The sequence below is a fragment of the Suncus etruscus genome, chromosome 1 (genome assembly GCF_024139225.1).
Source record: "Suncus etruscus isolate mSunEtr1 chromosome 1, mSunEtr1.pri.cur, whole genome shotgun sequence".
Classification (NCBI taxonomy): domain Eukaryota; kingdom Metazoa; phylum Chordata; class Mammalia; order Eulipotyphla; family Soricidae; genus Suncus; species Suncus etruscus.
The window spans coordinates 158,442,468-158,465,901 of record NC_064848.1 but is presented as its reverse complement, the minus strand read 5'-3'; the positions used below and the strand labels follow the sequence as shown (position 1 = coordinate 158,465,901).

Below are 23,434 nucleotides of genomic sequence, written 5' to 3'. Positions count from 1 at the left end.
CATAGAAACGTATTAGGCAACTGAAGGTAAGCATTAGGAATACAATTTAAAGTGTTTGAAAGTCAAATGATCTATCAAAGAGAAAGCAGAAATGTTACTTGGGGCCAAAGTAAGTACAGTGGGCAGGACACTTGCCCTGCATGTGCATGTGGCTGATCTGGGTTTAATTCCTGGCATCCTGAGTCGTGCCTAGCAGTGACCCTTGAGCCCCTCTGGGTTAACCATTCCCCTGCCACCCCCCTCCAATTTTTTTTTTTTTTTTTTACTGCAGGCCAATGTGGCTAGCTTTATGATATCAACTATTCATTTCTCTTCCCAGGCACTAAGACCTAGTGTGAAGGTGTACGCCGCTGAACCCTTGAATGCAGATGACTGCTACCAGTCCAAACTGAAAGGGGAATTGACTCCTAACACTTACCCTCCGGAAACTATAGCAGATGGTGTCAAATCCAGCATTGGATTAAACACCTGGCCTATTATAAGGGACCTTGTGGATGATGTCTTCACTGTCACAGAGGATGAAATTAAGGTAAGGTTTCTGGGGGCCGGAGTAATAGCACAGCAGTAAGGCATTTGCCTTGCTCCTGTCCAACACAGGATGGACCCCAGTTCAAACCCCAGCATCCCATATGGTCTCCAAGCCTGGCAGCAGTGACTTCTGAGCACAGAGCCAGTAGTAACCCCAATACTGCCAGCTATGGCCTAAAAACCAAAAACAAAAAAGACAACAACTAGACTTTCTCCTCTCATTCACTAACTCTTATTGCTTTTGTATCAACAGCATGCAGCCCAGCTGGTGTGGGAGAGGATGAAATTGCTTATTGAACCTACAGCTGCTGTTGGCATAGCTGCTGTGCTGTCTCAGCATTTTCAAACAGTTTCTCCAGAAGTGAAGAACATCTGTATTGTGCTCAGTGGAGGAAATGTAGACTTAACTTCCCTAACTTGGGTGAAGGAGGCTGAGGCTGAAAGGCCAGTTCCTTATTAATCTGTTTAATTTAGTAATGTAAAATAGAGATGGGATTTAATGTTAAGATACTTGGAAATTGTTACCTACTTATTATCAACTTCCTAACTTTTCTTTTTTTTTTTTTGTTTTGTTTTTGGGCCACACCCAGCCATGCTCAGGGGTTACTCCTGGCTGTCTGCTCAGAAATAGCTCCTGGCAGGCATGGGGGACCATATGGGACACCGGGATTCGAACCAACCACCTTTGGTCCTGAATCGGCTGTTTGCAAGGCAAACGCCCGCTGTGCTATCTCTCCGGGCCCCCTAACTTCTCTTCTTAAGAGTAGCTATTTCAATAAAACTTGTTTTTCTTTCTTCAACTTAGTAGCAACAGGGAACTATCCAAACTTAAAACATACCTTGTAGAGTTCAAAAAGGTTCTTTTTTTTTAAAGTTTTTGAGCCACACCCTGTGGCTCTCAGGGGTTATTCCTGGCTCTGCACTCTGAAATCACTCCTGGCATGCTCAGGGAACCATATGGATGCAGGGGATTAAACCGAGGTCCATCTGGAATCAACTGCATATAAAGCAAATGCCCTACAGCTGTGCTACTTATCGTTCTGGCCCCCAAAGCCAAGAAAGTCTTATTTTGTGAACAGGGACATAAGAACTATGGGATAAAGTAGATAACATAAACTTTGTCCAAACACAACTTGTATGTATCCATCACAAGAATGTTAATTAGCAGCATTTAATCCATTACTCCATGTCCACTTCACGCACTGTTGAAATCTCATTTTTCATCCAAGATATTGGTTCTGGCACATATGCATCATAAGTCCATTTAGGGAAAACTCGTTTATATAGATTCATCAGCACTGTGTCCTGAGATTTTAACTTCCCATCAAAACTACACTTCATATGTCCATGAGTACCTAGAAAGAAAACACAACAAAGTCAAAATGAAATAGCAAAACTTAAAACGGTTATCTTCTGTAACTCAAGCCACTTCCCTAGTAACACTAAGGAAATTCTCTTACCTAAAGGTTCTTTGATGTGTCCCCTTCGACCCCATTTTGTTCTCAGTTCCACTGGTTTGAACCACAGCACATCATCTTTGAATAAAATAGAGAAAAAGATGAAACAAAACAAGAAGTTTTGGGGGCCACATCCAGTGGTGCTAGGGATTAGTTCTGGAAGTGGTCAGGGGACCATATGTGATGCACGGGATCAAACCCAGGCTGGCTACATGCTAGACAAGCACCCTAGGTAGGTGCCTGTCTCTCTAACTCCCAAGATATAACTTTTGTCTTGTTTTTGGGGTTACCCTGGCTCTGCATTCAAGAATTATTCCTGGCAGTGCTTGGGAGACCATGTGGAATGCAGGGGAACTGAACCAGGTTGGCTGTATACAAGGCAATGTCCTACCAATTGTACTATCTCTGGTCCATAGTTCCAAGATGAAAATTTTATATACAAACATAAACCAGGGCTAATATAAAGTAGGTAAGGATGTTGATTAGCATGCAGCTGATCCAAGTTCAATACCCAACACCACACATGATATCCAGCACTGCCAAAGTGATCCCTGAAGTAAGCCCTGCTGTGGGTGAAAACCAAACTACACCAACCTTTAGCCCAGTGTTTTTCAACCTTTTTTGTGCAAAGGCACACTTTTTTCATGAAAAAAAAAAAAAATCACGAGGCACACCATCATTAGAAAATGTTAAAAAAAAATTGGGGCCGGAGAGATAGCATGGAAGTAAGTCATTTGCCTTGTATACAGAAGGTCGGCGGTTCGAATCCTGGCATCCCATATGGTCCCCTGACCCTGCCAGAAGCAATTTCTGAGTGTAGAGCCAGGAGTAACCCGAGTGCTGTTGGGTGTGACCCAAAAAAATCCCCCAAAACAAAGCAAAACAAAAAATTAACTCTGTGTCTATATTGACTATATATAAAGGAATTCTCTTGAATAGGAATCAAATAAAGACCAAGAAGTTATTTTATAATTACTTTATTATGAAATAAATCACTAGAATCTAATGATTGGTCTATCTGTGAGCTGAAGTCACGTTATGAATGAAATTGAAATTTTTCCCACTGCACACCAGACAATATCTCACGGCATTCTCATGTGCCGCAGCACAGTGGTTGAAAAACGCTGCTTTAGCCCACAAAAGCTATCATGTCCCATCTTTATACCTACCTCTATTGAAGAACATGTAACGTACTACTGCCATCTTAGTAAAAATTTTGAAAGGATGACCACTCAAAACAACTCTCTTGATGATCATTCTGTCTGGATCCACTGACAACAGATGGCCTGTGGCAATTAGACTGTGCATTCCTAAGGAAGAAAAGCTGAGTTAAGCCTTCACTTGTAGTTATTGAGACCTATAACAATTTTTTTTTGGGGGGGGCCAAACCCAAGCAGCACTCAAGTGTTACTTTTGGCTTTGTGCTCAGAAATTATTCTTGGCATGCTGGGGAACAGGGGAGAAGAATGGAATAGATACGGGATGGGACCACATGGGATGCTGAGCATCAAACCCAGGTCAGCCGCATGCAAGGCAAATACCCTACCCACAGCGCTAGTTTCAGCCCTATATATAAAACATAATGTATAAATATGTATATATATATAAATATAAATATAAAATCTTAAAGTAAGGGCATATTATGCTACTCTCTATGTTAATTGCAAAAATTACTAAGTTATAATACTCATAAGCCTATCCTCAAAAGTTTGTTTTTGTGCCACATTTGGCAATGCTCAAGAGTTATTCCTTGTTCTGTGCTCAGAAATCACTCAGGGTGGTGCTCAGGGGACATTATGGAATACTGGGGACTGAACCTAGGTCAGCTACATGCAAGACAAACACCTGGCTTGCTATACATTCTCTCCAGCCCCTCCTCAGAAGTTTTTGGTCCTTGATTTATTTTTGAGCCACACATAGCAGTGCTCAGGGGGAATATATACAGTGCTAAGAATTTGAACCAGGATGGATTGCATGCAAGTAAAGTACCTTATCCCTATCCTCAGAACTTACCTTATTATAGCACTTGGAACTTAGTTAAGGATTGCAAGCAAGATAAAACTATAATTCCTGCTGAATGAATCACTGTTTTATATATTGAAAACTATCAGTGCTTTTCTTTTTTCTTTGGGGGGGGTGGGTGGAAGATTCAGTCACACCTAGCAGTGCTCAGGGATTATTCCTGGCTCTCAGCTCAGAAATCACATCTGGTAGACTTGGGGGACTATATGGGATGCCAGAGATGGAAACCAAGTTGGCTGAGTGCAAGGCAAATGCCTTCCACACTGTGCTATCACTCTGCCAGCCCCTATCACTGCCTTTTCATATCTGTGTCCTAAGTCTAAGGGCAGAAAATAAAAGTTAAACCTATTACGGACATGCAGGCCTTTGTACATTCAACTTACCATCATTATTCTGCTTGAAGAGCAGTACAGATGCAGGAGGAAAAGTGATTGGGGCATACACCGTCACAACCAGGGCCGTGTCAGCAGTTAGAAATCTCTGAAATTTATGTTTATCCGCTGCCATATAAGGGTTACAAAATAAAACCAAAAACATGAGAAAATATAGGTGAATCAAGTCTATGAAAAGCTATTATCAGTACAATTCTTTTTTTTTTTTTTGGTTTTTGGGCCACACCCGGCGGTGCTCAGAGGTTACTCCTGGCTGTCTGCTCAGAAATAGAGCTCCTGGCAGGCACGGGGGACCATATGGGACACCAGGATTCGAACCAACCACCTTTGGTCCTGAATCGGCTGCTTGCAAGGCAAACACCGCTGTGCTATCTCTCCGGGCCCTCAGTACAATTCTTAAAACTAATACAGCTAGTTTTTCTTTTTTACTCTGTTTTGTTTAGTTTGGTTATACCCAATGGCGCTCAGAAATCACTCCTAGATCAGGGGACCATATGGGATGCCTGGGGATTGAACCCGCGTCTGTCCTGGGCCAGCCATGTGCAAGGCAAACACCCTATTACTGTGCTACCACTCTGGCCCCAGTGAGTTTTTCTGTATCTCCATTAGTTCTCTAGGTATTTCCCTGTCTCATATAAAAAATAAATATCCAAAGTTTCTTTTTTTCAGGGGGCACCCAGTAACCCATTCAGGGGTTACTATTGGCTCTGCACTCAGCAATGCTTCTGATAATGCTTAGGGGGCCATATAGGATGTCAGAGATCAAATCTATGTCAACTGCATGCACTATTATGCACATGAGATGCTGGAGATTAAACCTGGGTCGGCTATATGCAAGGTAGCCACCATACCCCCTCTAATATTTCCAAACCTGCACACAATTTTTTTTTGGGTGTTTGGGCCACACCCGGCAGTGCTCAGGGGTTCCTCCTGGCTGTCTGCTCAGAAATAGCTCCTGGCAGGCACGGGGGACCATATGGGACACCGGGATTCGAACCAACCACCTTTGGTCCTGGATTGGCTGCTTGCAAGGCAAACGCCACTGTGCTATCTCTCCGGGCCCAAACCTGCACACAATTTTATGAAGCAGGTAACAAGTAATGACTATTTAAAATCATTCAAAATATGGGGCTTGAGCAATAGTACAGCAGTTAGCATTTACCTTGCATACGGCCAACTTGTGTTTGATTACCAGCATTCTATTTGGTCCCTTGACCACTGCAAGGAGTAATTCCTTAGTGCATAGCCAGGAGTAAGCCCTGAATGCTGCCAGGTGTGGCCCAAAAACCAAACACACACACATACTCAGGATCAAAAAACTCATGACAAAATGACACTGGAGCTAAAGGTATCTTCATTGACTCAATACTACTGGCCAAGCAAAGATAAACAAATGGGTCTATATCAGACTAAGAGCTTCTGCCCCGAAAAGGAAAGGATGACCAAAATAAGGAAGATACCCCACAGTCAGGCTTGGGGTGTGGGAAGGAAACTGGGGACATTGATGGAGGTAAATTGAAACCCGTAGTGGGATTGGTATTGGAACACTGTATGCCTGAAATAATTGTAGTATGAACAATTTTGTAAATTCCAAAAGGTTTAATAAAATTAAAATAAGATTGGGATAAGTATTTGCTCATATTCATCTGATAAAGGGTTAAAATCAAATATGGCTGGTCCGATGGCAGTGGTTTATCAGAACTTATTAACGTTAGTATCACAAAAGTTGGTATATAACCCCCCCCCACTGCTCAATTTGACTGGCTTTAAAAAGAAAAAAGAAAAAGAAAAAAAAATCAAATATATATGAAGCACTGGAAGTACTTATAAGGAAAAAAAAACCCTGGGCCCGGAGAGATAGCACAGTGGCATTTGCCTTGCAAGCAGCCAATCAAGGACCAAAGGTGGTTGGTTTGAATCCCGGTGTCCCATATGGTCCCCTGTGCCTACCAGGAGCTATTTCTGAGCAGACAGCCAGGAGTAACCCCTGAGCACTGCTGGGTGTGGCCAAAAAAAAAAACAAAAAAAAAAAAACCATGTGGCCAGAGTGATAGCACAGTGGATAAGGCATTTGCCTTGCATGCTGCTGACCTGGGACCAATCTGGGTTCAATATCTGGCATCCCATATGGTCCCCTGAGCCTGCCAGATGCAATTCTTGAGCACAGAGCCAGGAGTAACCCGAGCGTCACTGGGTATAGATCAAAAACCAAACCCAAAAAAAACAAAAACCAGGGGCCGGAGAGATAGCATGGAGGTAGGGCGTTTTTGCCTTGCATGCAGAAGGGTGGTGGTTCGAATCCTGGCATCCCATATGGTCCCCCAAGCCTGCAAGGAGTGATTTCTGAGCATAGGGCCAGGAGTAACCCTAGCGCCGCCAGGTGTGACCCCAACCCCCCCCCACAAAAAAAACAAAAACCAAACCAACCAACCCCATCAAAAAGTAGAGGGGGAATGGAGATGAACAAAAACATCCTCAAAGATAGCCAAAAGGTGCATGAAAAAATGTTCTACATCGGGGCCGGGTAGGTGGCGCTGGAGGTAAGGTGTCTGCCTTTCAAGCGCTAGCCAAGGAAGGACCACGGTTCGATCCCCCGGCGTCCCATATGGTCCCCCCAAGCCAGGGGCGATTTCTGAGCACATAGCCAGGAGTAACCCCTGAGCGTCAAACGGGTGTGGCCCAAAAAAACCAAAAAAAAAAAAAAAAAAAATGTTCTACATCGAGGCCAAGTCAGAATGATAGTACTGTAGGGGTAGGGTGCTTGCCTTGCAGCATCAGGAGTGGAGTGATGCCTAAATAGAGCCTGTAGTCAACCCTGAACACTGCTGGGTGTGGACCAAAAATAGAAGCTCTAGTGATATATCATAAGGGAAATTTGCCTTGTACACAGCAGTGATCTGAATCCCGGCATTCCATATGGTCCCCCATGCCTCCCAGGAGTGATTTCTGAGCACAGAGCCAGAAGTAACCACTGAGCACCGCCAGGAGGGACCCAAAACCAAAACAAACAAAACAAAACAAAAAACCCAAAGATTAAAAACCAGTGTTGGGCAGGAGAGATAGCACAGCAGTAAGGGATTGTGCCTTGTATGCGGTTGACCCAGGATGGACCTGGGTTTGATCCCTGGCATCCATATGGTCCTGAGACTGCTAGGAGCACAGAGCCCAGGAATAAACCCTGAGTACCATTGGGTGTGATCCCCCCCCCCCTCCAAATGCTACAGATACACAATGGAATACTACTGGTATTTTTGTTTGTTTGTTTTCGGGTCACACCCGGCAGTACTCAAGGGTTAATCCTGGCTCTACGCTCAGAAATCTCTCCCGGCAGGCTCGGGGGACCATATGGGATGGCGGGATTCGAACCACCATCCTTCTGCATGTAAGGCAAATGCCCTACCTCCATGCTATCTCTTCGGCCCCTGAATACTACTGGTTTTATGATGAAATCATACAATTGCTGCAACATGGACTGATGTAAAGTATTGGGCTGAGTAGTCAGAAGGAGAGGGACAGACAAAATGACAAAATCCTGGGATATAAAGAAACACAGTAGAGGAATAGCACATGCCCAAAAGGCAATAGAATAAAGAGAACTGGTCTTCCCCAGGATGCCTACCATGGGATGGGGGAGCACTGGGGCAATGATGGGAGAGGGGAAGTTGACATGGCAAGAGTAGTGAAGGATTGCATTATATATCAACCCTGTCATCAACAGTACTGTTATCCATGGTGCCTAAAATAAAAAATAAGCCAAAACCTCATAGCAAGAAGCCTCAGCATCACAAAGATGTGGCATCACTGGGATGCTTCAGACAGGTTCAGACATTTTGAACACATCATTGGCTCCTAAATCAGAGTACTGGAAACATTTCTAAGCCAGAGACGTAGTTTTAAATTAGTCCCTACAGACCCACAACATTTGGCTCTACAATATAACATAGTTACCTGCAGTGTGCTGAGAGAATAAAGGAGAGGCTCGGAAGCGTCTGAACCCACAGTGGAAAATCAGTTCCTCTTTGGCTTTCACAGGTTCAGTGTTGCCAGGATGCCGGCTCACTACCATATTCAAGACTGACATCTGGAATCCAAGTCGTCAGGATAGAAATTACTTGAGAATAACATCCTAACTTTGTTGGTTTTGTTTGTTTTGGGCCACACCTGGCAATATTCAGGGGACTATTTGGGGTGTTCAAACCTAGGTTGGTCTCCTGTAAGCCAAGTACTATCTCTCTACTCCCATTTTTTTTTTTGTTTTGTTTTGTTTTTGGGCTACACCCAGCGGTGCTCAGGGGTTACTCCTGGCTATCTGCTCAGGAATAGCTCCTGGCAGGCATGGGGGACCATATGGGACGCCGGGATTTGAACCAACCACCTTTGGTCTGGTCCTGGGGTCCTGGGACAGCTGCTTGCAAGGCAAACGCCACTGTGCTATCTCTCTGGCCCCTCCACATCCATTCTAACCTCATTTTAATTTGTTTGTTTTTGGGCTACACCTGGCAGCACTCCCGGCTCTGTGCTCAGAAATCGATCCTGGCATAGGGGATCAAGAGATGCTGGGATTCAAACCACCGTCCATCCTGAGTCAGCTGTGTGCAAGGCAAACGCCCTAATGCTGTGCTATCTCTTGGCCCTAATTTTAATTTTTTTTGTATTCTGGCCAGATCTGGGGTTTCTCAGGACTTATTCCTGACTGTGTTCAGGGACTACTTCTGGTGGGACATCAGAATGGGGTACCAGGGATGAAACTGGGCTGGCCACATGTAATGCAAGCACCCTACCTGATGTACTATCACTGCACTTACTCCCAACTTTAAAAGAACAAACAAGGTGTTTGGGTGTGACCCAAAAACCAAAAAAAAAAAAAAAAAAAAAAAAAGCTGGCAATATTGGGGGTTGAAGAGATAGTACAGCACGTTTGATTCCCAGTACCCTATAATGGTTCCCTGAGCACCATCTCTCCCTTAAATGAAATGGCAATACTAGAGAGTATAGTGGATAAGATACCTGCCTTGTATGCATCCAACCCTGGTTTAATATCTGGCATTCCATATAGTCCTTGCACCACCACCAGGATTAATCCCTCAGTACCACTGGGTGTGGTTTCTCCCACCCTGTTCCTTGTACCTTGCCCCCCAAAACACATAATGCTACCAGGTATATTGGTGAGGGCCTGGGTTTCTACCCTAGAATAAAGAGGGAAAGGGTGTATGTCATCCTTTCAATGTTAATTTATGATTGAGTATACATAGGTAAGAAGCATTTACCTTTTCTCTCCCATCAGTACTTGTATTCAGATCATAACACAGATTGATCTTCAGAATTCTGATAGACCCTCTGTGCTAATTCAGCATCCCATGTACAAGCTCAACACCTGTCACACTACCAGCATCTCCATTTATTTAAATTTCCGATCATACTCACTCAAGCCTACTTCACTAATCTGCACTTACATTGATCCTGGACCAGCACCCATATATTACCCCAAAAACATAACTAGTGGCCACCAAGAGAAAAGAGATCCATGTGTCGGTTTTGACCCTTTATTTGTGGGCGGGAGGGTGATTCCTGAACTTTTAGGTCACCTGGTAGCAATCAGGGCTTATTCCTGGCTGTGATTAGGAGTCATTCCTGATGGCACTTGAGGAATCATATACTGTCCTGGAGATTCGACCCAGGGGGTAGAGCATGTGGCTGACCCAGTTTAAACCCTGATGTTCATGTAGTCCTCCCACCAGCACTGCCAGGAGTTATTGCTGAGTGCAGAGTCAGGAATGACCTATCTCTCCAACCCTCTTAAATTTGAGTTTAAGGTTATCAATTTGACTAAATGTTCACCTGACAAATGCATAGTTTAATAGAGTAGTCTCAGAAACCATAAATACTGCATCACTGAGATGCTTCAGACAGGTTCAGACAATGTTAGCTAAAACCATCATCGACTTCTCTTATTCTGATTCCTAATTATAAGGCAGCATTTTCATACCATAGAAGCTTTTAGATGGTCTAAGCTGGCCTGAAGTGTGTTCACAACTCTCCAATTCTCAGAGGATTAACTTACCTTCTGTTCATGAGGTAGTAAGCAGAACGCAATCAAGGGTAGTCCCTGCTTAAAGCACTCATTCACTGAGACAGGAACTTCTGAGACATGAAGTGTGACATACCAGCCAACCTGCCAGAAAAAATACCAAGCAGTTACTCAGTGGATCTCAATAACAAAGTGCTTCCCTTTTTTGGGTGGTGGGGAAAATTAGCCATATACCTATACCTAGTGGTGGTTCTGAGTCTGTGCTTGGGATTATATGAGATGCTGGAGATCAAACCAGGTTGGGCTAGATTCAAGGTAAGCACTTTAATCTCTGTACTATCTCTCTGTCCCATAAGATATTCCTCCAAATATATTCAGTCTTGGGACTGGAGCAAAAGTACAGTTGGCAGGACAATCCAGGTTCAATCCGGCATACCATATGGTCCTGAGCCTGCCAGGAGTGATTACTGAGTGCAGAGCCTGCAGACCTCCAAGTGACAAAAAAACCCAAAAAACCCAAACTAAAACACACACATACAAATATATTCAGACTCACAGAATAACTATGGAATAGCTCAATAGGCTTGATACATACTTTGCATGCAGGCCTGGCAAATGCTGGCACCACTTGTTTCCCCAAATAATTCCTGGAGCAATCCCAGGGCTTTTAGGAGTCCCTGAGCACTTCTGGTGTGGCCTAAAGAAAAAGTTCTTTTATACTATCTTAAAATCATTCCTTGCCCTTCACAAAACTACCCAGGGCCAGAGACATAGTGCATAGAGCATGTGGTTGACCCAGTTTAAACCTTGATGTTGTGCTCCTCCCCCAGCACTGTCAGTAGTTATTCCTAAATGCAGAGTCAGGAGTAACCTCTAAGCACTGCCAGGTATGACAAAACAACAAGAAAAACAACCCCACTTCACCCCCCAGAAACAGAGTGGTGGCACGGAGTGGTAAGGCATCTAACTTGCCGGTGCTAGCCTAGGATGGACCTCTGTTTGTTCCCTTGGAGTCCCATATGGTCCCCCAAGCCAGGAGCCATTTCTGAGCACATAGCCAGGGAGTAACTCCTGAGTGTCACTGGGTGTGGCCGAAAAAATAAACAAACAAAAAACAAACAAAAAAAACCCTCAACTAACCCAGTTAAAACTTTTTCAGTTGGATCAGAGTAAAAGTATAGCAGGTGAGGCACTTGCCTTGCATGCAGCTACCAGAGTTCAATCCCTGACATCCCATATGATTCCCGAGCCCATCAGGAGTGATTCCTGAATGCAGAGCTAGAAATAATCCCTGAGAACTGCTAGGTTTGGGCCCCCCAAACAAAAGAAGCCTTTTCAGTTTCTGGGCCAGATAATAAGTACAAGGGGGGGAGGAGGAATGGGCCTGGCATGTGGACTAATCTATGCTTGATACCCAGTACCACATAAAAGCAACACCTTCAGGAGTAATCCCAAAGCAGAGCACAATTAGGAGTAGCTTATCTCCCAAAGCACATCTGATGAAATCAAGCATATTCAGGGTAGTATGACCTTAGACTTTCTGTTCCCAACTCCACTTCTATTTATTTGACTCAATGGTTTCTCCCATTTTGTGTTCTACTGCAAACAAGATGGGACAGAAAAGGAAGGCAGCTACCTCAGCTCCTTCAAATTCTTTTTCCTCAATCTCTTTAAAGATGCGTTTCCTTGTATTAGTAAAGTTCTGAAACTGAAAGATCCGAGCATAATCTCGAGGAAGATTTTCCTTAGGATCCCAAGGAGATGTCCTGAAGCTCTTGAGACCTCTGTATTTCTGAAATCTAGAATAAAGGTTTTAGAGAAATAGAAAACCTCTCATGAAGTGCATGCTTTGATCTTAGCACTACATATACCCCAAGCACTACTGAGCATGACAAACCTGCTATTCCCCTCCCTTCCCATCTTGCTTGGTGTGGCTCAAAAACCCAAAACCAAAACAGAAACATCTCATTTTAGGCTGAACAGTACCTAAATGATAGTACAGAATTCACATCTAGTTCTGGATTGATCCGTGGGACCCAAAACAAATAAAAACTCACCAATACTCTAATCTTGTAAAAAAAGAGGCTGGAGCGATAAAGCAGCAGAAAGGGTTCTTGCACATGGCAGACCCAGGTTTAATTCCTAGCACACAGTTGATCCTTCAGATCAAAAGAAGTGATTCCTGAGTACAGAGTGAGTAACCTGAGTACCAGAGGGTGTGTCCTCTCCACCCCTAAATCAAGACTACAATCTAGAATAGTTTATAATACTGTAGTCTCAAGACAACAATAATACAATAATACTGTTGTCTCAAGGACAAAACAATTTACTGTGGTTTTTTTTTGCTACACTGTTTCCAGTAATGTAAAAGTTACCCTCCTACATAGAATCTCAGCCCTATAGGGGGCCAGAGAGATAGCAAGATAGGTAAGGTACTTGCCTTGTATGCAAAAGGTCGGTGGTTCAAATCCCAGCATCCCGTATGGTCCCCCGAGCCTGCCAGGGGCAATTTCTGGGCATAGAGCCAGGAGTAACCCCTGAGCGCTACCGGGTGTGACCTCCCCCCCCCAAAAAAAGAATTATTCTGATATAGTTCAGAATCACATAGCTTTAAGTAGACTGATTTTTAGACTTGATGACTAACCGAATTCTGGCAGCCACATCACGGGGGGTATCTATTTCATCTGGAAACATTTCTTCCAGTCTTTCTTGTTTATATTTTTCCAACATTTTTTCCTCAGTCTCCTCATCCAGTTTTTCATCATACAGATCATCACGCACAGATTCCCCTATGGTCATTGTTTCACATTCCTCCTCTTCCTCTTCTTCACTACTCTCATCCTGCAATATAAAGAACTGTGTTTTTAATGAGCCCATAGACATTTCTTCCCTGAACGAAGGCCATTAACTTGAGGGCGATAAAAATAGCCTACTTTGGACTGGGGTGACAGTACAGAGGAAAGTCAACTTGCTTTGCATATGGTCAACCTGAATTGGATCCCCAAGCACCCAAAATGAAGGAATGATACAATAGCAGGTAGGGCATTTGCCTTGCATACAGCCAATTCAGATTCAATTTCTTTTTTTTTTTGTTTTTTTTTTGAGCCACACCCGGCATTGCTCAGGGGTCACTCCTGGCTGTCTGCTCAGAAATAGCTCCTGGCAGGCACGGGGGACCATATGGGACACCAGGATTCGAACCAACCACCTTTGGTCCTGGATCGGCTGCTTGCAAGGCAAACGCAGCTGTGCTATCTCTCCGGGCCCTCAGGTTCAATTTCTAACACTTTGTATGGTTGGCTGTATGATCCGAGAGTAATTCTTGAGTGCAGAACCAGGAGGAATCACTGAGTATCTGTGAGAGTGGCCCCAAACCAAACCAAAACAAGAGTGATTCCAGAGTACAGAACCAGGAGTAAGCCTAGAGTCAGGATTATAGGTTTATGTTAAAAAAAAAAAAATGATAGCAAACTAAATACATGTTTTGTAAGCAGGAGACCCAGGTTCCATTCCTGGTGCCACAGAGTTCCTTAAGTATTGTCAGGAATAGCTTAAAAGCACCTTTAGGTAGGGCAAAAAAACCCCAAGGTTATGGTCCCCCATGACTGCCAGGAGCAATTTCTGAGCATGGAGCCAGGAGTATCTCCTGAACACTGCTGGGTGTGACCCAAAAACCACACACACACACAAAAAGGCAAAACAAAAACCAAGGTTAAGGTGGTAGTGGGGAAGGACCATTAAGTTAAGAACAAATAATTTACTAGATTCCTAGTCCACTATTAATAATACCAATTCTAATAGATGTAAAGTTATATAATGGAAACAATGCACGCCTCACTACCTTGAAGGTCAAAATTGTATTTTGCCTTCTTGCATTTGGGGTTCTGTGGGCTATAGGCCCAATTTCCTAACCTGAGATTCTTCTTCCATAAAATCCTCATGTTCTAGATAATCATCCTCTTCATCTTCCCCATTAGTTTCACCATCTTCATCCAAAATCCATTCAGCCTGGTAACTGGATGTTCCTTTGGGTACCTTCTTCACCACCTTGGACCGTTCCTTCAGATGGTCTTCATAGCAAAACAAATTTAGTAAATTACACACCGCCCTTCTCTTATTATAGATTCTCTCAATTAAGCAAGATACTAGACACTACTGTCAACAACAGGGGGCTGGACCCAGATTCAATCTCTTGCTTTCCATATGGTCTGCCAAACCTGACAAGAATGATTTCTGAGTGCAGAACCAGAGTGCAGAGGTGTGGCCCCAAAAAACAAACAAACAAAAAAAGACAAACTAACAAATAGAGAGGAAATTATTTTTAAGTTTATCCCCAAAACTGATAATATACACAATTAAGTAAGAAGGCAAACCAGGGGCTAAAGAGATAGCAAAGCAGTGGTTAGAGTCGCAGCATCCCAAATTGTACCCCGAGCCTACTGGAGGCGATTTCTGAGCATAGAGTCAGAAGTAACCCCTGAGCGCTGCCGGGTGTGACCCAAAAAAACAAAAAAAAGTAAAAAAGAAAAAAAGGTGGCAAACCAGAGAGACTGGACTACTCAAAGGGCTAGAGAATGATTTGTATACAAGAGACCTGGGTTTCATTCTTGGCACCAAATGATGCCATAAGCCCTGAGCTAAGATTTACCCATGTATACTATTCAGTGTCCCTCCTTTCACATCCCAAAAGCCTGTAATGAAGGAAAGTTGTTTATTTGTTAGGAAATAGTGCTTTTTTTCAGGCTTTGGGCCACACCATGAAGTTCTGGGAACCATGAGGTGCAGGGTATTGAAACTGGGGCTCCATGATACAAAAAATGCACTCCAACCCTCTGAGTCATTCAATTAACTAATAATTTTGAGAAAAGAAGCAAAATTGGGGACTAAAGTAAAGAGATTACTTTCCTTGTATGCAGCAAACTCCAGTTTGATTCCCAGTAGAATCTCAGCATAGAGGCAGGAGTAGCCCCTTGATAATCACTAAATATGGTCTCAACCTTCCCTCACCCCACCCAAAGGTGTATCGTTTTGAAACAGGAAAGAATAAGCACAAAAGACAGATCTCAAAATACACCTATATAGATGTATTATATATTACACATATATAATATATAACATACATGTTACATATATAACATATATTACATTACATATAGGGTCCTCACTGTGAGGAGCTACACAAAACCAATACCTAGCAAAAATAAGTGTGCTAGTACCAACCATTTGCCTCATTCAGTTCCTCTTCAGTGGGCCAAGTCTGTTCTCCCTCCATTGGATCTGGGATCACCTCTGTTTGCAGAGATTCTTGTCTATGAGGATCTGCTTTCATTAGGACCTTAACATCTTCCTCCATATCAGCTACAGTATCTGTAGAACAAATCTGAAAACCAAAAGCATCTGATTAATAAAGAACCGACTAAATTCAACAATCAACTCAGAGAGAAATAATGTAGTTCCCAAGTGTATGAATGAATGAAATAGGATGAAACAAAAGTCAAAACTTGTCAAGAGGGGCTGGAGAGACAGTACAGCAGGTAGGATACTTACCTTGCACGGCCTGAGTTCAAACCCAGGCATCCCATATGGTTCCCTAAGTCCTACTACCAGGGCTGAGATCACAGCCAGGAATAACCCCTGAGCTGCACAGGGGTAGCCCCCAAACCAAAAACAGCAAAACAAAGCCTTGACAAGAGTTCTCAAGTGGTTCTATTTCCTAAACTGGCAACCATAATCTACTTATTAGTTACCTCCTTCCCTCCCTCCAAGCTTTACTTCAAAAAGATTCACTGATCCATAACTAGTCCTAAGATTCATGAAGTCTGACTTCTAAATATTCATCTCATTTCACCTCATAAATCACACTCATCCTTCTCAAATACTTGGTTTTCATCTAACCTCTTTTGTGAAGTTTGCTATTTTATTTTTTCAACTGCTGCAGCAGGTCGTTACTTAAGCAATATTTAATTTTTTAAAAATAATTTTTAAGTTAACAGTCTCCTCTCACCCTCCCTGACACTGGTAACATTGGTGGCAAGAATTGCGCACTGGTGAAGAATGCTGTACATTGTATGACAATAACTTAGTCAAGAACAGCTTTATCTGTTTTTTTTTGTTTTTTTTTTTTTTGTTTTTTTTTTTTTGGTTTTTGGGCCACACCCGTTTGAAAGAACAGCTGTATCTGTAAAAAATAAAACAAAACTGTAGTATGAATTCTGTAACCATGGTATTTAAATAAATATAAATTTTTTTTGGTTCTCACCCGACAGTGTTCAGGGGTTACCCCTGGCTCTATGCTCAAAAATCACTCCTGGCAGGCTCGGGGGACCATCTGGGATGCCGGGATTTGAACCGCCATCCTTCTGCATACGAAGCAAATGCCTTAGCTCTATACTATCTCTCCAGCCCCCAAATAAAAATAATTTTTAAAACTGAAGAGATACACCAAGACACAATTGTATCACCAAGAGGTACAATTACAAATTTGTTCTTGACCAAGTTTGTCATAGAATGTTTAACACCCATCCCTTCACCATGCACTTTTCTTTTCTTTTTTTTTTACCATGAACTTTTTTTTTTTTTTTTTTTTTTTTTTTTTGGGTCTCACCCGGCAGTGCTCAGGGGTTACTCCTGGCTCCACGCTCAGAAGTCGCTCCTGGCAAGCACGGGGGACCATATGGGACGCCGGGATTCGAACCGATGACCTTCTGCATGAGAGGCAAACGCCTTACCTCCATGCTATCTCTCCGGCCCCAACCATGAACTTTTCTACCACCATCTCCAGTTTCCTTTCCACCCTTCTCCCTGCCACTATGGCAGCTAGTTGTCTTGTCTTTCTTTTTTTCCCTTTAGATATTGTGTTTTGCAATATTGTTACTGAACAGGTATTATGTATATCATTTTATCTCCTTTCAACACCCAGTTCTTGTCCAGGGTGATTATTTCCAACAATAACTGTCGTATTGGTCTCTTCTCTGCTCCAACTGCACTCCCCCCAAGCTTCCTATCATAAATCAGTCCTCCTGACCTTCATCTCTATTGCCTTTGGGTATTATCATCATATTTTTTAAAAAATAGCCGACAAATGGGTGTAATCAGGGCCCGGAGAGATAGCACAGCGGCGTTTGCCTTGCAAGCAGCCGATCCAGGACCAAAGGTGGTTGGTTCGAATCCCGGTGTCCCATATGGTCCCCCGTGCCTGCCAGGAGCTATTTCTGAGCAGACAGCCAGGAGTAACCCCTGAGCACCACCGGGTGTGGCCCAAAAACAAAACAAAAAAAAAAAAAAAAAAAAAAAAAGAAAATGGGTGTAATCATTTTTTTCTTTTGTTTTTGGGCCACTTTCAGCAGTGCTTAGGGATTATTTACTCCTGGCTCTGCACTCAGAAATTACTCCTGACAGACTTGGGGGACCTTATGGAATGCCAGGGGTCGACCTCAGGTCAGTCACATATAAAGCAAACACCCTACCCGCTGTGCTACCACTCTAGCCCCAGGAATAATCATTCTATGTCTATCCCTGTCACTCATTTCACTCATCATAATACTCTCTATATCCATCCATGTATAAGCAAATTTCATGACTTTATTTATATATATATATTTTTTGGTTTTTGGGCCACACCCAGCAGCGCTCAGGGGTTACTCCTGGCTATCTGCTCAGAAATAGCTCCTGGCAGGCACGGGGGACCATATGGGATGCGGGGATTCAAACCAACCACCTTAGGTGCTGGATCGGCTACTTGCAAGGCAAAAGCCACTGTGCTATCTCCGGCCCCAAGACTTCATTTTTTCTAATAGGTGTGTAGTATTCTATTGTGTAGATGTACCAGTTTCTTTATCCACTCATTTGTCTTTGGACAATACTTGATTTTCTTCTCTACTTGTGCTTGAGTTTTTTTTTTTTAACCTATTTTTCAAGAGAAAAAAAGGGGGAAGGTCTTATTGGTCTTTTTCAAACTCAACCAATGCTATAAAAGATACCTTACAAAGTGTGGGATAAGGGAGCCGGAGAGACAGCATGGAGGTAAGGTGTTTGCCTTGCATGCACAAGGTTGGTGGTTCGAATCCTGGCATCCCATATGGTCCCCTGAGCCTGCCAGGAGTGATTTCTGAGCATAAAGCCAGGAGTAACCCCTGAACACTGCTGGGTGTGACCCAAAAACATAAAAACAAAATCAAAAAACAAAACAAGCAAACAAAAAAAAACAAAGTGTGGGATAAATGTGATATACCAGCGTATTAGCATTGTAATGATGTACACTAATGCAGACATTTTAGGTGTTTCACTTTGTTTCTATTCCTTTTCTTTTTACTTGGTTTTGGGCCACATCTGATGACACTTAAAGGTCCTGGATCTGCAGTCAGAAATCGCTCCGTGGGCTGGGAAACCACATGGGATGCCAGGGATCGAACCCAGATTGACAGTATGCAAGGCAAAACTACACACTGCACTACCACTCTGGCCCCAGGTGTTTCTCTTTGAACTAACATTCATCTCTAGAGATAACACTACTTGCCTAGGTAAAGAGATGATCATTTCTGAAGTTAGTACCTATCCTGAACCAATTTATACATGAATCTACTGTACACATTTGAAGAACATGCATTTATCTTACCTCCATCATACCTGAGTCCTTTTGAGATTTGATGACTCGAGGACTTAAAGGGAAAGGATCCACAGGGGCATCTATCTGCTTCATCTGGAAATCACCATGTCCAACAATATGCAGCAAGCTATTTACATTCAAACTCTGCCCACGAACATAGCCTGAGATTTTCATGGTGCCCACCAGGTTATTCTCTTCACTAGGCACAAAGTCAACAGCATGGGCAAACAAGTAAGCTCGCCGATCTCGAAAGGCAAGATGCCGCTGCTTTTGGTTAGCCAAGTGCCTCAGCAACATTCCTGCTTCTTGTTGAGTGTCTAACAGGAGGAGTTTGTCATCAGGAAAGCGCTTCTCCACTGCTTTACTTAACTTCTTCTTGGCATCTATTTGTTTCTTCAGTGGAAGGCCAGAAACTCCCTGGATAACTAGGGCTATGAGCAAGAGAAAAGATTTCATTATCTGTGCAAAACAGTCAAGCTCTCGGCTATCCCCTAGAAATTTTATAGCAAAACCAAGCTTCAGGGGCCAGAGCGTCTGCCTTGCCCGCACTAGCTTAGATCGGACTGCAGTTCGATCCCCTAGCGTCCCATATGGTCCCCCAAGCCAGGAGTGATTTCTGAGCACATAGCCAGGAGTAATCCCTGAGCGTCACTGGGTGTGGCCCAAAAACAAAACATAAAAACACACACAAAAAACAACTAAGCTTCATATTCTTTTTCCTTTGGGAAAGGAAATCCCAAAATAAAAAGCCTTACAGAATTATAAATAATGGACTAAGTTTAGCCATACACATACAATCCACTGTCAGCTAAATACAGGATATAGTTGTATTCGTTTATCAAGTATCAGAGTCTGATAAGTAATACACAGGTGTACAATAATGTTAATTTAATACCCAACTCACTTACTATAGGTGGGAAGGCCCTGAGCAAAGAGGCAGGAAAGGCAGTAATCCCCTGTACTGTCCCAGCCTTCTAATGGATCAAGGAGAAACAGAATGGTATCAGCCACTTTAGCCAAGTCTAAGGTAGTGTGTAGATCCCCTAGAGATAAAAAAGATGGAACACAAAGTTAGTAGGAAGATGGGGTTAACATCTGCACATTATATTGAAAAAATAACCACTATTCAAGACTTAACAATAACAAAAATATCATAAACCCTAACCTGGTCTTGCAGATGTGAAAAACCATCGATGTTTCAAGCGAGGGCATAAAAGCATAAAGCTGGTGCTTCCCCTTGCGTCCAAGTGTACAGTTCCAGTGTTGTTATCCTGAAGCAGCCTGAAAGCCTCTGGCAGGGAAATCCTGTTGTGCAGGGGTATCACCAACACCTGATGAGGGGGACCATCCTTGCTGCCTAGTTGTCTCTTCTCTGCCAGAACCTGAAGGAACAAAGTTTCAGTACTTAGTAATATTAGGGTATAAGAAAAAAAAATACAGATGTCCCCAATAATCAAACAAGCATGTCTGTCAGAGGGGTCAGCAAGAGCATAAACCAAAGGAATGTTTCAACTGAGTCTAGATCTAGATCTGCCTGGGATGGGCTTTGACGTTAGTATTCATTCCAGGTCTCTTCCCAAGGCCACTTTTTTTTGTTTGTTTTGTGCTCAGGGGATCCATATGGGATGCAGGGATCAAACCCGGGTTGGCTCCGGCCCCCCAAGGCCATATTTACTACTTTAAAGCACTCCCACCCAGAAAGGTTGAGAAAATACAACCTTCCAAGGCCCATTCTTCTTACCGCCTCCTTCTTCTGCTTTCGGAGCTGGCTGGCGCGATGTCTCTGGTCTACTCTGCTGAGCTCTTTCCTTACCTTCTTGCTTAGGATTTTCGGTGCTACACGTCCTAGAGAGCAAATCAGAAAAGACGTAACGTGGGGCATCCTAGAAGGCATCCTCAGAAAAGCGGTCCCTCCCGGCCCAACTTAGCAGCACGTGCTGGAGGGGCGCACTGAGGGCCTGGGCAACACAAGAGGCGAAGACTAGTTCTCCTTCCTCTCACCCCATCTTCTCACCTTTGCTGTCCTGCTGCGCAGAGGCGCGGCTCCGATGCCGCCCGCTCTTGTGCGCTTTATTTTGCTGCTTGAGCGGCCCAGACCGATGGGCCGCCATGCTGCCGCTCACGTGGCCCTCCTCGCCACCACTTCCGGGCGAGGCTCGCACTTCCGGTCTCTGGGCGGGGAGGGCGGGGCCTCGCGGTGCTCTCGCGAGAGTGCTTCCCCAGGCTCCGGGAGGGCTGTGTCGGCGTCTGGGCCGAGCCGCGGCTCAAGCTTTAGTCTCGCCAGCCTGTGGCCGTGGGCTTTGGAATCCAAAGCCGGAAGTGGATGTGGATGTGGGTTGAGCCGGGCTCTGAGTCCCTAAGGGATGTTTGGTCCCCCTGTAGGGCGCGCGCGCGTGTGTGTGTGATGTCAAGTTGCTTTCTGTAAGGGAGGAGTCTTTATTCCGTGTGTGTGTCTGCGGCTGAGGGCTTTTCCAAAGCTGGAAATGAATCCGTGGATGTGGGGTTCAGGCTCTAAATTCCTAAATTCCTAAGGGATGTTGGGTCCCCGTGTGTGTGTGTGTGTGTGTGTGTGTGTGTGTCTGCTGCTGTGGGTTTTCCAAAACTGGGAATGGATGTGGATGTGGGGTGGTCCGTGTGTGTGTGTGTCTGCCGCTGAGGGTTTTCCAAAGCTGGGAATGGATGTGGATGTGGGGTTCAGGCTCTAAATATCGAAGGGATGTTTGGTCCCCCTGTAGGGTGTGCGTGTGGGTGTGGGTGGGGTGGGCTGTCTGCGACTGAGGGCTTTTCCAAAGCTGGAAATGGATATGGATGTGGGGTTGAGGTTCGGGAGGGGGAGGGAGGGAGGGAGGGAGGAGAGAAGAGGAGAGAGAAGAGAGAGAGGAGAGAGAGGAGGACAGAGAAAGGAGAGAGGGGGAGAGGGGGAGAGAGAGAGAGAGAGAGAGAGAGAGAGAGAGAGAGAGAGAGGGAGGAGAGAGAGAGAGGAGAGAGAGAGAGGAGAGAGAGAGAGGAGAGAGAGATGAGAGAGAGAGGAGGGAGAGAGAGAGAGAGAGAGAGAGAGAGAGAGAGAGAGAGATATGTCAAGTTGCGTTCTGTAAGGGAGGAGTCTCCATTCCCCGCCCCTCGCCGCGATCCGGGCGCTAGGCTGCTACAGGTCTTTTGCAGCAGCAGGTGTTTGTCACTTGGAACTTGGAGCGCCCTTTCCGCTCCCTAAGTGCCCTCCTCGCAAGGCAGACTCCCAGAGGTGCTGAATCTTGCAGAAAGCGCGATTTCCCCTCTCGGTTTTCGTATAAGATCACTGATCCCTTTATGCCTTCTCCGCGCCTCTTACAACAGAGTTTCCGAGTCAGACTCGACCAGAAGACAACCCCATCCCACCCACCCACCCCCAAAAATAGAGGCCTGGCGTGGGCTGGAGCCAACCAGGTTCCATCCCCAGCACTCCTTGTGGTCGCTGAGCCCACTTGGGAGTGATTCCTGAGTGCAGAGCTGGGGGTCGGTCCTGAGCTCTTCTAGATGAGGCCCCCCAAAAAAAAACAAACAAAAAATAAGAGGCTCAAGGGCCGGAGAGATAGCATGGAGGCAAGGCGTTTGCCTTGATGCAGAATGACAGTGGTTCAAATCCCGACATCCCATAAGATCCCCGAGCCTGCCAGGAGCAATTTCTGAGCGTAGAGCCAGGAGGAACCCCTGAACGCTGCCGGGTGTGACCCAAAAACAACAACAACAACAACAAGAACAACAGATAATTATTATTGGGCCAGAGAGATAGCACAGCAGTAGGGCGTTTGCCTTGCACAAAGCCGATCCAGGACAAACAATGGTTCGAATCCCGGCGTCCCACATGGTCCCCCGAGCCTGCCAGGAGTAATTTCTGAGTGTAGAGCCAGGAGGAACCCCTGAGCGCCGCCGGGTGTGACCCAAAACAAACAAAACTAGAGGCCTTGAGGGGCATCCTATGGCCGTCGTGCTCCCGGTGCCAGCGGGACTCCCACTTGTCTTCTTTCCCAAGAGTTTTGCAATCGAGGGCCCGGGAACCTCCCCGGCCGCCCCCGCTGCCCGGTGGCCTGGCTCCCAAGACGGAGCACCCGAACAGGGGCGCGTGGGAGTCGTCGGCACCCAGCCTCGGGCTGTCAGGGCCGGGGCCGGGGCCGGGGCGGGCGTCACAAGGCGGGTTCGAGCCCCGGGCGGCGCGGGCGCGTCGTCATGACAGCGCCCGGGGGTGGGGAGCGCGCCCGCCCGCCGCTGCCCGGCGCGCGCTGCCTCCCGGCGCGGCCTCGCACCCCCCGCGCGCAGGGGCCGGGCCAGCCCTGACGTCGGTGCGCTCGGAAGATGGCTGCGGAGCCGGGCCCCGGGCAGCGGCTGCGGCGGCGGCGGCGGGCGGGGAGCGCGGCGGGCGGGGGCG

At 45.1% G+C, this 23,434-nt stretch overlaps 2 protein-coding genes and 2 non-coding genes across 5 annotated transcripts in view; 1 reads left to right on the top strand and 3 right to left on the bottom strand.

The window, feature by feature from the left end:
- Nucleotides 1-1,081, top strand: part of SRR (serine racemase) — a 34,489-nt gene extending 33,408 nt beyond the window's left edge. For both annotated transcript variants that reach the window (XM_049782611.1, XM_049782603.1), the window contains 2 exons: nt 320-529; nt 782-1,081. In XM_049782611.1, coding sequence (XP_049638568.1) covers nt 320-529; nt 782-988 — 417 coding nt within the window. In that variant the 3' untranslated portion in view covers nt 989-1,081. The remainder of the gene's footprint in view (nt 1-319; nt 530-781) is intronic.
- A 604-nt stretch (nt 1,082-1,685) lies between these two features.
- Nucleotides 1,686-21,184, bottom strand: TSR1 (TSR1 ribosome maturation factor). Its single transcript, XM_049782278.1, has 15 exons — nt 21,047-21,184; nt 20,774-20,877; nt 20,198-20,414; nt 19,941-20,075; nt 19,042-19,463; nt 15,648-15,807; nt 14,340-14,497; nt 13,072-13,268; nt 12,064-12,226; nt 10,461-10,571; nt 8,348-8,480; nt 4,391-4,507; nt 3,155-3,295; nt 1,989-2,063; nt 1,686-1,883 (listed from the first exon to the last, which is right to left on the bottom strand). The coding sequence occupies exons 1-15, from the start codon at nt 21,141-21,143 to the stop codon at nt 1,708-1,710; spliced, it is 2,406 nt and encodes an 801-aa protein (XP_049638235.1). The 5' UTR covers nt 21,144-21,184; the 3' UTR covers nt 1,686-1,707.
- Nucleotides 8,164-8,253, bottom strand: LOC126032940 (small nucleolar RNA SNORD91 family). The gene has a single exon (XR_007504104.1). It is a non-coding gene; the product is annotated as a small nucleolar RNA SNORD91 family (small nucleolar RNA).
- Nucleotides 10,255-10,349, bottom strand: LOC126032951 (small nucleolar RNA SNORD91 family). Its single transcript, XR_007504115.1, has one exon. It is a non-coding gene; the product is annotated as a small nucleolar RNA SNORD91 family (small nucleolar RNA).
- Nucleotides 21,185-23,434: the final 2,250 nt, after the last annotated feature.